General features: G+C 42.0%; 1 protein-coding gene across 3 annotated transcripts in view; it reads right to left on the minus strand.

The window, feature by feature from the left end:
- LOC134882897 (membrane-associated guanylate kinase, WW and PDZ domain-containing protein 3-like) overlaps positions 1-14,151 on the minus strand; it is a 135,943-nt gene that overhangs the window by 8,440 nt on the left and 113,352 nt on the right. For all 3 annotated transcript variants that reach the window (XM_063910908.1, XM_063910909.1, XM_063910910.1), the window contains 8 exons: positions 13,643-13,808; positions 13,451-13,545; positions 12,405-12,612; positions 11,674-11,850; positions 10,480-10,665; positions 9,926-10,022; positions 8,659-8,764; positions 7,173-7,310 (listed from right to left, as the gene is read on the minus strand). In XM_063910908.1, the coding sequence (XP_063766978.1) occupies positions 7,173-7,310; positions 8,659-8,764; positions 9,926-10,022; positions 10,480-10,665; positions 11,674-11,850; positions 12,405-12,612; positions 13,451-13,545; positions 13,643-13,808 (1,173 nt within the window). The remainder of the gene's footprint in view (positions 1-7,172; positions 7,311-8,658; positions 8,765-9,925; positions 10,023-10,479; positions 10,666-11,673; positions 11,851-12,404; positions 12,613-13,450; positions 13,546-13,642; positions 13,809-14,151) is intronic.

The following is a 14,151-nucleotide window of genomic DNA, read 5'->3' on the forward strand; positions in this document are numbered from 1 at the left end:
AGGATTGCGCCACTGCTTTTTGCAGATGATGTGGTCCTAATGGCTTCATCGGTCTGTGACCTTCAGCACTCACTGGATTGGTTCGCGGCCGAGTGTGAAGCGGCTGGGATGAGGATCAGCACCTCCAAATCTGAGGCCATGGTTCTCAATAGGAAACCGATGGACTGTCCACTCCAGGTAGGGAATGAAGCCCTTACCCCAAGTGAAGGAGTTCAAGTATCTCGGGGTCTTGTTTTCGAGTGAGGGAACATGGAGCGTGAGATGGGCCGGAGAATCGGAGCAGCGGGAGCGGTACTGCAGTCGCTTTACCGTACCGTTGTGACGAAAAGAGAGCTGAGCCAGAAGGCAAAGCTCTCTGTCTACCGGGCCATCTTCGTTCCTACCCTCACCTATGGTCATGAAGGATGGGTCATGACCGAAAGAACGAGATCGCGAATACAAGCGGCCGAAATGAAATTTCTCCGCAGGGTGGCTGGCATCTCCCTTAGGGATAAGGTGAGAAGTTCAGTCATCCGGGAGGGACTCGGAGTAGAACCGCTGCTCCTTCGCGTTGAAAGGAGCCAGTTGAGGTGGTTCGGGCACCTTGTGAGGATGCCACCTGGGCGCCTCCCTAGGGAGGTGTTACAGGCACGTCCAGCTTAGAAGAGACCGAGGGGTAGACCTAGGACCAGGTGGAAGGATTATATCTCTTTGCTGGCCTGGGAGCGTCTTGGAATCCCCCAGCCAGAGCTGGTTGATGTGGCCAGGGAAAGGAAAGTTTGGGGCTCTCTGCTGGAGCTGTTACCTCCTCGACCCTGACGGAAAAGCGGGAGAAAATGGATGGATGGATGGATGGATGGATGGATGGATGGATGGGGGAATTTTAATTTTGCTGAACCTCTCTCACTGACAGAAAAAAAGTACAGGGTGTGTCAAAGTGTGAACTTTCCTGGAAATGGTCAACGTCATACATCAGGCTCTCTCATACACGGTTCTTATGAGAGAACCTCACAGCTTGTATATCCCAGAAAATCTTGTATTTGTGACCAAGGAATTACAAATAGTAAGACAAAACACTCAGACACTCACCCAGAAGACCACTGTTGTTGTACTATGTTCACATAACTCCTGTACTTCAGTAACGCAACAGCTGTAGTTAATTTAACCCAAACACTGACTTAAATGTCATGCGTCTTGAGGTTTTTGGGCATTACTTTAACAGTTTATTCAGTTTATAGTTACAGTCTTCCATTAGCATTAATAGTTACTTGATCTAAGTATCACAATATGAATGTAATGTAACCTGATTATTTTTTGATACTTTCTAATTACCTCAATATCAAATACAATGCATATAAATACAAAAGAAAAGAGGCTTTTTATGTAAGTGTATAATTCAAGACAACAGAAAAATGTAATCTTCGTGAAGGATATTTCATATCAAAAATGTTATTTCATTTAAAAAGTTTATATTTATATTGTCTAAATGAAAACCAACAGAAAAGTTCAGGCAGTACACCTACCAGTAATAGTTTGATCTTTATTTTAAAATATAATGTGATATTGTGAACCCCAATTTTTTAGAAACGTAACAGTAATCAGATTTTTTTTTGTAACTGCCTGTGTGACTTAGCCACAAGCCACATTCTTACTCTAAACCTAACTAACATTTTTATTTTGCCTTATTGTAACCAGGGTACACGTTTAGATAGACACGTTTAGATAGACACGTTTCTAGACATTCGTACTTAAACACACACAAAATTAGGAATAATTTCCTATGCTATATCATCACATTAACCATATGATCATACGTTTCCTCGGTGAGACGGCAGAAAAAGACAGAGACACAACGATAAATTAGGATTGAAAAAAAACAAGATAAAAATCTATTATAATAAACATGAACAAAATGCAATCAAATCATAAAATAGAGGCCTAAAGATCTCTCTCTCTCTCTCTCTCTGAGTGGATCGTGAGTGTATCGGTGAGTATAGCGGAGAGTGGTGATTATCCGCTTCGTAAGATTTCAAACCCTTTTAAACATTTGTTTCTTTCACTGGGTGATTGTCTATAACTTTGTGCATCACGTCACCAAATTTTGAAAGAAAAAGTGCAGAGATGTGCAACAACAACGTGGCCCAAACAAAAAAGGTGTTGAAGACAGAGTCGCTGTGTTCCTCTCAGCCAGAGGGACTCTCAGATGACTCGGAGGACAGTGACAGTGACAGGGAGGCTTTCAGTGAAAGTATGCAGGTAGACAGGGGTGAGGAGTATTCCTTCCAGAGGATCAGAGGCTTCCTGAAGGATACTAAAGGGAGGAAGGCGGTAAGGGTGCAGGATTTTTTTGTTGATCAGCTGATGTTTCATGACTCTGCTAGGGCTCTCATGCGGTGCACAGGAGGCCTTGGGCAGCTTACTTTTAGCGAACAGGAGATCTACAGGCTGAGGAAAATACTGTTGAAGATACGAGAAGAAACTGCTGTAAGTCATGATTAAGTACATCTTGTTTGTCTTTTCTCTCCTTTCCTTTCCTTCAGTTATCGTTTTGACTTGGTTAGGATGCAGCTATACTTTCATTATGGGTGACCTAAAGCTTGGCTCTCTGAATATTAACGGTGCTTGAGGGGATGCCAAGAGAGCATCTTTGTTTTCTTTAATAGAGAGTAAGAACCTGAATGTGACGTTTCTCCAGGAGACTCACAGCACTGCTGACAATGAGAGTGACTGGAGGAGGGCATGGAGTGGGGAGGGCTTCTTCAGCCATAAGTGCAGCAATAGTGGAGGGGTTGCTATTCTCTTTGCCAGAGGTTTCACACCCTTTTCCTGCACTGTTGAGGACGTCATTCCAGGTCACTTGTTGAAATTAAATGCTGTTTTCGAGAAGGTTAAAATATGTTTTATTAATATTTATGCTCCCAGTGTGGGCTCTGAAAGGCTTTTTTTTTTGAGCAGTTGAAGCATGCCCTTAGCACCTGCAGTAGTGAGGAGTATCTGTTCCTGGGGGGTGACTTTAACTGCACAGAAAACCCTGTGCTGGACAGGAACCACTGGGAACCGCATGCTGCCCCTAGGAGTGCTTTAATGAGGATCACAGAATCTTTCGAGCTGTGTGACATTTGGAGGCATCTTTACCCGGGCCAGCGGCAGTACACCTGGGTGCACTGTAGGGACAATCTGTTGTCTCTAGCCAGACTGGACCGAGTGTACTGTTTTAACCACCACATTAATACAAGCAGGAGCTGCTCCATCAGTCCTGTTGGGTTCTCTGACCATTCCCTTGTTCAGGTTTCAGTTTTTATTAATTATGTGAAGTGCAATAGTGCGTATTGGCACTTCAATGTTTCTCTGTTGGCTGATAATCATTTTAAAACAGTCTTCACATTTTTTTGGCAAAACTACCGTAATTGTAAGAGTGAGTACAGTAGTCTTCAGCAGTGGTGGGATGTGGGGAAAGTCCAAATCAAACAGCTTTGCCTGCAGTACACTCTCAATGTCACCAAGAAAATGGCTAGATCTCTGAGGGCTCTGGAGAGTGGTGGAGCTGCAGGGATTGGCAGACTCCACAGGAGAGCGAGAACATGTTGAGGTTTTCAAAAGTAGAAATGCAGCTCTGTCCGACCTGCTGGGGTTTTCTGCTCAGGGTGCTCTGGTCAGATCCCGGTTTCAGAACATCGTGAAAATGGATGCTCCCTCTCACTTTTTCTTCGGTCTCGAGCGCAGGAACGGTCAGAGGAGGCTGATGCACTCCCTGCGATCAGACACTGGGCAGCTGCTTCAGGAGTCGGCCGACATTCAGCAGTGTGCTGTCAAGTTTTATAAAGAGCTCTACAGGTCAGATTACCAGGCAGAACCAGAGGCGGCACTGTCTTTCTTTGAGGGCCTTCCTAAGGTCCCTGGGGGGGACAGCGCAGACCTGGAAGCTGAGCTCTCTGCCCAGGAGCTGCAGGAGGCCCTGCAGAGCATGCAGAGTGGGAAGGCTCCTGGCATAGACGGCCTGCCTGCAGACTTCTATAAGGTTTTCTGGCCTGTTATGGGTGATGACCTGCTGAATGTCCTCAGGGACAGTCTCAGTAAGGGGAGGTTGCCTCTGAGCTGCAGGAGGGCGGTGCTCACTCTCCTCCCCAAGAAAGGAGACCTGCAGGAGCTTGGGAACTGGCGTCCTGTATCCCTTCTCTGTACCGACTACAAACTGCTCTCCAAAGTGTTGGCGACGAGGCTGAGGAAAGTGATGGAGCATGTCATTCATGTAGACCAGACATACTGTGTACCCAGCAGGTTGATAACTGACAACGTTACTCTGATTCGAGATGTTTTGGACCTCTCCGGTTCATTGGGCTGTGAGCTTGGTCTGATTTCTCTGGACCAAGAAAAGGCTTTTGACCGAGTTGAGCACCAGTACTTGTGGCAGACGCTGGAGGCTTTTGGGTTCAGCTCTGGTCTGATAGCCTAGATCCAGGTCTTGTACAGGGACATTGAGAGTGTACTGAAGATTAACGGGAGGTTGTGTGCTCCTTTCAAAGCCGAGAGAGGAGTCAGACAGGGCTGCTCTTTGTCTGGGATGCTGTACTCCCTGGCCATAGAGCCTCTCCTACACAACCTAAGGTCCAAACTACATGGTTTTTCTTTTCCTGGCTGCGATCACGTTCTTAAATTGTCTGCGTATGCGGACGATGTAATGGTGATTGTAAAAACTCAACAGGATATCAATGCTTTAACAGATACTGTAGGTGTGTTTAGCAAGTTGTCTTCTGCTAGGGTAAACTGAGGGAAGAGTGAGGCCTTAGCAGTAGGGGCAGGCCACTTTAATGGTCTAGTTTTACCTGGGGGCCTTGTTTGGAAGAGGGGAGGGTTGAAGTACCTGGGTGTTTATCTCGGTGACGATACCTTTTGTTTACAAAACTGGGACGGGCTCGTGGAAAAGGTGGAAGGCCGATTAAAGAAGTGGAAGTGGATCCTTCCAAAACTTTCTTTTAAGGGGCGTATTTTGATTTTGAATAACCTTGTGTCCTCCATACTGGCTCACCGGTTGGCATGTTCAGACCCGGCTGTAAACCTGCTGTCCAGGGTGCAGGCGCTAATGGTGGATTTCTTCTGGGACCGCATGCATTGGGTCCCGCAGAGCGTCCTTTTCCTGCCAAAGGAAGAAAGGGGACATGGACTGGTTCACCTGGCAAGCAGAGGGGCTGCGTTCAGGCTCCGTTTTGTCCAGAGGTTCCTGACTGGACCTGCTGACCTGGTATGGAGACCCGTGGCTCGTGCTGTACTGGAGCGCTGTGGAGGGCTGGGCCTGGCTGAGTCGCTGCTCCTAATGGACATTAAAGGAGTACACTTGGACAACCTCTCATGCTTCTACAAGGGACTTTTCAAGGTGTGGGGGCTTTTCCGGAAAGAGAGAACGGAGAACTGTGCCTCTTTATTCTGGCTCCTCAAAGAGCCGGTGGTCCACGGGACTCGTTTTCTGTGTTGATAAGGGCCTTCTCTACAGCAGAGACTCTGTGAAGAGAAGATCCTCACACTGGGACATGTGCCGGAGGTGTGTGGCCCTCGCCTGGACAATGCTGCGGGCCTGGCAGCACGTTTGGGCATCAGGTCAGTCCGAGTGACCGGCCTCCTGCTGAGTGGTTTGAAACAGCAGCTCAGCGACCCAGAACTGGCACTGGCTGTTGCTTTCTGTAACAGACTTACTGAACCAAACGAAAATGACTCTTTTCCAGAGATACTTTGTGTTCCTGACGTCACATGTGATAGTTTTCTGTTAAGGTTAAATAATGTCACTGATTTTAAGTTTAACACCATGTCCAACAAAAGGATGTATTATTTTATGACAAAAGTGCTAAACCAGAGCAGACTGCAGGGCCGAGTGGACACCCGGTGGAGAGCCCACCTGGCCCTGACTGAGACTCAGAGGCCTGAGTGGAGAGCGCTTTACAAGCCCCCGCTGACAAAGAGGCTGGGGGATCTACAGTGGAGGATTCTGCACGGCGCAGTTGCTGTCAATGCCTTTGTTTCAGTGATCAACCCAGCTGTTTCTGACACCTGTCCGTTCTGTGACCAAAGGGAAACCATCTACCACTGTTTCTCAGGATGTGATCGACTCCTTTGTCTCTTTCAGTTACTGACCCAGATGTTTGTTTTGTTTGGTGAGGTTTTTTCCCCAAAGTGTTTATCCTTGGTTACAGGTACACCCAGAGACAAAAGGTGAAGTGTCAGCTCCTGAATTTTTTTGTTGGGCCAGGCCAAAATGGCCATCTTCCTCAGCAGGAGAAATAAAGTTGGGGACTCGATGGCCTGTGATGCTGTGCTGATTTTTAAATGCATGGTGAGAGCAAGGGTCAAAACTGATTCCAATTATTTTCGTCTGACAGAAAATGTTGGGGAGTTTCAAAACATGTGGTGCTATAACAATGCTTTGGTTTCAGTGGAGAATGATGAGCTGGTTTTCAGTCAATTCTCTCTCTCTCTCTCTAACTCTTTTCATTAGTTTTATCCCTGGTGCATTCAGCGCACGGCAACAGAACTAATATTTGTTTTACCGCTCTCCTTTATAAACTAGTAAATGTGCAAAATTTGATTTCATCCATGTAATGCTCAGTATAATAGCACAGTGAACTGTATAACAATATGAAATGTAACAAAATGAGCTCCCAAGGAACATATTCACTTTTATTTAGTGTTGTTTCTTTGCCTCCGGTTACTAAGGTCTCTGCGGATGGTGATACCTGTCTGTCGATTATTTTGTCTGTCTGCCGAAAACTTTATCCCAGAGCATGACATCTTAACATTACCGGCCAAAGTTCCATGACATTTGGTGTGAATATTCATTGTCCAGAAAGAATGAATCTTAATAGTTTTATGACCGTCTGACCTTTACATTTTATAACATTGTATGTGCTTTCCCCTTGCTCAACTATTCACACAAGATGTCTCATAATCTAATATGCAAATTTAAATTAAATACTCTAAGCAGATTCATTAACTCTGAGAGATAATGACCTAGAAAACTATGAACCCATGGCCTTTCTTGAAGCTCAACCCTGAGGGCAATTTCTATGCTGTCAGCCCTACCACTGTGAAACGTCTAAAAATAGCATAATTAGCAATATTTTGTTTTCCCCATTCAACACTGAATATGTGGACATTCATTAGTTAACTGTAAAAATTATATTTTTAATTACATGAGAAGCACTTACATGGATCCTTCCATCCAGCTGAGCAGCTCCGTCCTCAGCCAGTCTCAGGATATACAGGCCCATGTTGTACTCTGTTCCCCCTCGCAGGCTGAAGCCGAAGCCCCTTGGCCCCCTCTCTAACTCTACTGTCAGACAACCCTGCACCATTAAACACAACACAAATCCTCAATACACTCACATACAGACAAATATGGACAAGCAACAACATTCACACACAAATATTTGCATGAAAACACATATACATGCTGGGCTTAAGGAACAATTCCTATGATAAAACAAGTTCAGGGTACAGTTTCTTTAGATCGAAGATGTCATTGCAACACATTCGTGTTTAATTATTGCCCTTTTTTGTTTTTCTATATCTTAACAGCCCAAACTGTGAAATCAGTGATGACTCATCAATCTCAGTAAATGTTCCATTGATTTGAGATGTCATTAATGATTCACTCTTCTCTGAATGGCTTTATTCCGTGTTTATATTGATCGGAAAGTAACACCATATTAAACTATAACAACAGAAGGCAATATAAAGAAATACAAAACTGAATAATGCCCCTTAATGTATGAAATATGTGGCATATTGTAAGCTTTCTAAGGTTATGTAAGTGTGAATAAGTACTATGTTTCTGCAGTTGCAACTACGGTCTGCCATGGTGATTGTAACTGCTAAATAAGTCCATGTCGAGCAGTCATTTTAACAAAATTATGTAAAGCATAACTTTAAAGTGCCTGCTTCTTGCTCAAAGCTATTAAATTAAAAATATTGTGAGAAAGAAAAGACTCGATAATGTGTAGTCTTCTTGTTAGTGGTGAAAAATTGTGAGATTGGGAGCATGTCAAAGAACTGCTTTAATCCGGAAATCTCTGGCCTCGGTTTCCAAGAGAGTCTAAGTGGTAACTTCTGGGAACTCCTGCTACTTCTGGCTCACAGTGCAAATGGGTTTCTTCCAATGCTACATCTTGAGCATGGGCATACACTGGGAACTAACATTATGTATCAAGAGTACAAATTCTGGGTATGAGACCAAATTCAATATCATTTTTAGATAATAACAGCAGCTCTCTACTTGAGCTGCGATGTCAGGCACTCTTTAATACCCAGAATATATAAAAATGTTCAGGCTTTAAGCCTGAATAAATAGATAAGAGTTTGTACTACTAAAAATAGTTTGAGATTCATTGAATGCGAACACAGGAATAGAAAGTATGAAAGTTCTAAATAATAAAAGCAATGGCAATTGTGTCATTGGTGGAAACAATATTAAAAGATCTAGAAACAAAAAGTAGGTGAGAGCTTACCAGTATGTGTTGAGAACATCATGTTTTATTGTAAGCAAAATATAAACGGAAATATTTATTTTACGTCTTGGTCAAAAGTGCTGGAGCTTGGATGCCTGTTATTTAAAAAGGTTTGCCTTAAGCAGCACAACCTTCAGATATTTAAAAAGCAAACATATATTTAAAGGAATAGGAGAGATATTTGTACCTGATTAGGTCCAGTCACACACAGCGTTCCCTGCTCACTCAATGGAAGAGTTTTTTGGTCAGTCCAGTTAACAGCCTCCCTTTTCTCTTCCAGGTCCAGATTATAACTAAAAAACAAACAGCAGATGTTTTTCTTCAGTAACACATGCAGTACAAGTCTAGCTAAAGGCCGCAAACAGCTATTATGCAGATCTTCAGGTTCGCATTGTATTATGTGCCTCTTCTGGAACATGATTCATGCTTTAATGGTCAAAAAGCTCTTAATTTTTCTCATACTGAAGGTCCTGAAGATTAAGCATTTAAGAAACATACTTTCGCTTTAAAAGGGGTCCTACTATGATATTTTTGTTTTGTGGCTCTACTGTGACCTTTAATGTTCAGAAAGGTCTTTATTTTTCTCATACTGCTTCTGCTGCAGCACCTCTTTTCCCCCTTTGTCTGACACAACAGCTCAATTTGCTCTGATTGGTTAGCTGCCTGGCTCTGCTGTGATTGGTCAATTGTAGCCCATCACCCACAATGTTTTGGACTGCTATGAAAAACTAAACCTATAGAACAGACTACAGGAAATAGAAAACCCCCAGACGCATAATAGGGCCCCTTTGAATAGCAGAGGGCAGCTTTTTTCAAAACTGAATTGTTGTGTTTATGTTCTATAGTGTACTCAATATTGTATCAGACACATTTTTTGAGAAGAATATTCTCTGGTTGTTTGCTCTGAGGGCATTCCTCCCTCTTCCTCATATTATTTCATGTTGAGTGTAATTACAGAGGGTGTTTAATTGTTTGCAAGGAGAGCTAGCTATATTATTCTATACATTTTACGGAAACCATAAACATAAAGGGATTTACTTTTAATCTTATGGGAGGTTTTTGTTGAGTTTATTGTTGTGCTTTTTTTCATAACATCCTCAAGACAAAAGTTGGGGCTAGAGCAGAAAGTGAGAGGAAGAAGGAGTTGGCCATTACTATATGGAAAGAAAAATATGCATTTCAAAATATTTTGTGAAGGTGTATTTTGGTCACTTGGGCACATTTTGGAATTTTAAGCAGAGATGGTGGGAGTTCAAAAATGAACAGAGAAACACGAGACAAGCTTCATTCCTGGGAGAGCTATGCACAAGGGGGTTATTGTAGTTAGAGCATCATTATTAGGGTTGGGTTATGCAAGAAATGTTTGGAGAGTTTCAAAGGCATTTTATTCCCAGAAACTGAAAGCCTTGTATTTCTCTTTTCTTTATATGTCTTTATTTTGAGTGAAATTTTACCGTTCATCCTGTAGAGCTGACCTTTGACCCAGGGTTCTGTGCTGAAGAGCTGGACTCTGCTTAGCTGAACTGGCTCCAGAGGGAGGGCCCTTGTATTCTAAAAAAACACAAACATTTTCAAATTAAATAAATCAGACGGAAATTAAATACTTCTATTCCTTTTTCTAATTCTCATTTTAAGATGAAGATACAATCTTTAAAATATGTTCAACAGCAAGAATATGCGGCCTTCAAAATAAAAGCCTTATTATTAGACAAAGATGTCTTACTTAATGTGTTAGCATTACATTAACAAAGAAACGATTGATTGAATTACCAAGATTGAATTGGTTTCATTTTCATTAATCAAATATTTTCAGAAGAATAGGGGTTTGAATACCTCCATTAGAACTAAATCTGTAACACTGAAATTTAAATATTAATTTGCTCTTACAAAGTTAATAGCTTTGACTACATGGCTACAAAACAAATTTTCCCCGTTTAAAAATAATGGAATTGAACCAAATTGATCACAATAATAACATGATCCTGCATGTGCACAGAGAGATACCCACCATCCTCAGGAACCACAGTGAGGGTGACCACGTTGCCGGCCTCCTTGATGAGCAGCACAATGTCATTGTGAGAGAGCTCGATGATGGAGCGCCCGTTGACCGCCGAGATACGATCTCCGACGTGCAGCAGGCCGCAGCGATCGGTGGGACTGCCATCAATGATTCGGCCGATTTTGTGTGGAATGACTGAAATTGTAAATATGAAGACAAATTACAACCTAGCAGATATTGTGAAAATAGGAAATGTGTCTAGAAAACCAATATAATAGTAGATTCTTTTGTCAAAGCAAATCAGTTTGAGGTCTTGAATTGATCAAAGAGTGAGAGTGTTTGTCATGGAAAAATATGTAAGTATGTATTTCATTTTTTGTTCATTGTAACATATTTGGTATTTTGAAAGTCCTCCGAGTCCGTCACACTTGGCTTTGTGAGGAGGCTCTGCGTGTTGCGAGGATATTTTAGATATTCCTGACTCCAAAAAAGAGCTTTTGGGCTAAGGGGTAGCTATACATAGAAAATGTTTTTCCTAGACCAAGACACATGTGGTTATATGTGATTCTGTATGATGTGGGATGGACTCTTTGAAGTGAAGGTTAAGTTACTTTAAATAATATTGCATAGCCATGTCTATGTCAGCTGGAACAAGATCTAATCTGAATTATATATTAAAGCAAAGACAATCAAGATCATTTTGTTTGTTCTATTATTTATCTCAAGACCCGATTGACTTGGTGTACAAGTTTTTTACATCATATGTATCACCTATGGCAGACGAATCATGGTTTGTTCTGTGCATTAGGCACTACCATTAAATATACAGCAGCTTATATCAATTGTAGAAAACCTCCTACCTTAGTGATGCTTTACATTTTCCAAATCCACATTTTATTGTATATGTTATACTCATCTGCCACAAACAATAATATATGTTATATCGTGCAATAACACCAGAAAACCAGACATGTTTTTTTCTTTTTATGTCTTTAAATCGGCTGGACTTTATTATTTTATTTTTGGAATTGAAGGTTTTGTTGGCTTGTCCTATTTGCATTGGTAGTATTTTTCTGAGGGACCAACAGCTTTTAAACTGCTCTTAGCATCTATATCTCTAGATTTACATTGAATATAAGCATAGCACTTAAATGAGGAAAGTCCTAGAGTATTGATGCATGATTTAAAAAACTTCACACTCACCTCCATGGGGCGGTTTACTCTTGGAGGTGAGGATGACGAAGCCAAAGCCCTCAGAGTCTTTGCGGTGGAGTGTGATGTCAAAAGACTCGTGGTCCAGATCGCAGGGCATTGGCAGGTGAGGTAGTTTGGGAGAACCGTTCACCAGCACCGGAGCCATTTCCTGAGCCTCGTCCTCATCTGAAATACAAAGATACAGATGTTATTTGTGTTTGGTGCAACTCCGTATCCCTTTGCATTCCTGAGGGTTTTTATAGAACTGACTGGAATTTGTGTGTGTTCATGTACAATAAATATGCAAATAAAAGTGGTGTCTTGTAAGTGGGGTGGTATAATTTACAGAGAGTGGATGTTGAAGCTGGTTGCCAATGGCTACCAAAGACCATATTGAATCTAAAATGAAAGCTCTGATATTACTTTAGATAAAACAAACAGCAGGACCAGAACTCAAACATCTTCACTGGATTTATTAAGTTGTGCTCTTGTCTTTAGCCAGCTATACCCACTTCCTGCTTAAGACAACTTTGAATAATGATCTTTTTTTAGAACATACATCTTTATTTTAACCACTGAACAATGTTGGCACTGTCAGAATATACAAATGCATCACATCTTGTGAGCCAGAGGATTTTTTTTCAGGACGTCCGATGTTTATAGCAACACATTTATCATGATCTAAATATAACAGTGGGAGATTTCTTAATGTGTCAGGTGTTGTTCTACTTGTTACCCACCTCTGTAGATGACCTTCCTGCGTATAGTCAACATAACTTGACCGTTACGGGCAGCGTTGGTCATCAGATCCAGCACCTGCTTGTGCGAACGACCTTTCACCATCACACCATCGATTCCAATGAGTTCGTCTCCCGCTCTCAGGCGACCATCCTTCTCTGCAGCTCCGTTGGGCACAATGGCCCCAATATACACCTGGGGAAAGACATTCTGATGGAGGGTTAGTATGATAAAAAAAACTACCCTTTGAGGAAAAATATTATTTAATAATCATTAAGGTGTAGAAGTTTTGAAAAAGTAGAGACAAACAACTGCTATCTTTGACTACACAATGTGTGTTTGGTTTATTAACACAGATGCAACTCCACAAGAAAAGTAGTTACTCCCAATATTCTTCGTTTCCATACTGACACAGCCCAGCTGTTACCGTAATACATCCCAGAAAAGGATCATAGGTTGATTGCTAGGGTTTACCAAAGCCAATGGTGAACTATGTCATTATAGTCCGATACTAAGGTGTCATGATCCTGCTGATCCTTTTGTTTCCTGTTTTACTTCCTGTCTCTGTGTTTTCCCGCTTGTTGGATTGTCTAATTCTATTCACCTGCAACCCCCTGTGTTTCTCATGCCCTCCCCAGCTGAGTTGTGTCTTTGTGCTACGCGCTGTGTGTATACAGCATATGCCTTTCTTACCTAGTATCTTCTTTGTCAATTGGTCATCTATGTTTCCCTGGTGTGGTTCAGTCAGTTGTACTTCCTGGTTTTCTGTCTACGTCATATTCTGGATTTCCTCCTCTGCCCTCCTGTGTTCTCCAAGTCTTCCCAGTTTGATCCTTGATTTGTTTTTGCTAGTTTCCTTTATTTCAACTTGCCTGCTCCTTCAGTGTTTAGTTTTTTGTATGAGCTTTCATTTAATAAAGCTAGCTTTTTGTTTTATAATTTTACATCTGCCTCCCCTCTTTCTATACTACAAAGCAATACAGTAATCTATCCATATTAGAAATCAAAATTGTTAATAGAAACATATGTATATGTCATATATACTTACTGGCTGTTGTGGACCTTCTCCTCCCAGAACACGGAAGCCAAAGCCGGTTTCAATGTCTCTCTTGAGAAAAACGTCGATGTCTTTGGTGTAAGGCTCTGTGGACAGAGGTATTACAGTTTCAAATTGAACTGGACAAAATGTTTTTAAAAAAATAGTCTGAGAACAAATAATGCTGTGTTTGTCTTCACTTACGTCTGCTCTCCAGCAGGGCTTTGGACTTCAGGTACATCTCTGTGGCCTCTCGTTTGGGGGAGTCAATGGAGCGCAGGGTGCTTGTGTTGGAGTGGTAAGGCAGCGCCTGGGGGGCTGAGTCTGAGATGCAGTCCAGAGTCTCCGTACTGGCCGTCATTTCCTGCCTCTGAAAAGTAAAAACAATCAACGCCACATGATGCTTTAAGCATTGTTATTTTTGGACACGTTCATTTTAGAAGTTCATTAGATAACACACCCTTTGGTATCCAGCAATAAAGGACATCACACTTTTTATTGATAGTTTCAACAGCTCATTATCCCAGACTGTGCGTGATAAGTGGCTGAGCATCTGATGGTGATAGAATACCAAAAGGTCACTTCAATCCCACTTATGTTTTCCTACAATTGTTATGAAGGCTGAGCAATGAGATTTTAATGCAATTAAAAATCCATGGGAAAACTAAAGATTTCCTTGTGGGTTCTTTCAGGCGGAAAGGGCAACTTCTTTA

Source organism: Eleginops maclovinus, chromosome 20 (genome assembly GCF_036324505.1).
Source record: "Eleginops maclovinus isolate JMC-PN-2008 ecotype Puerto Natales chromosome 20, JC_Emac_rtc_rv5, whole genome shotgun sequence".
Lineage (NCBI taxonomy): Eukaryota > Metazoa > Chordata > Actinopteri > Perciformes > Eleginopidae > Eleginops > Eleginops maclovinus.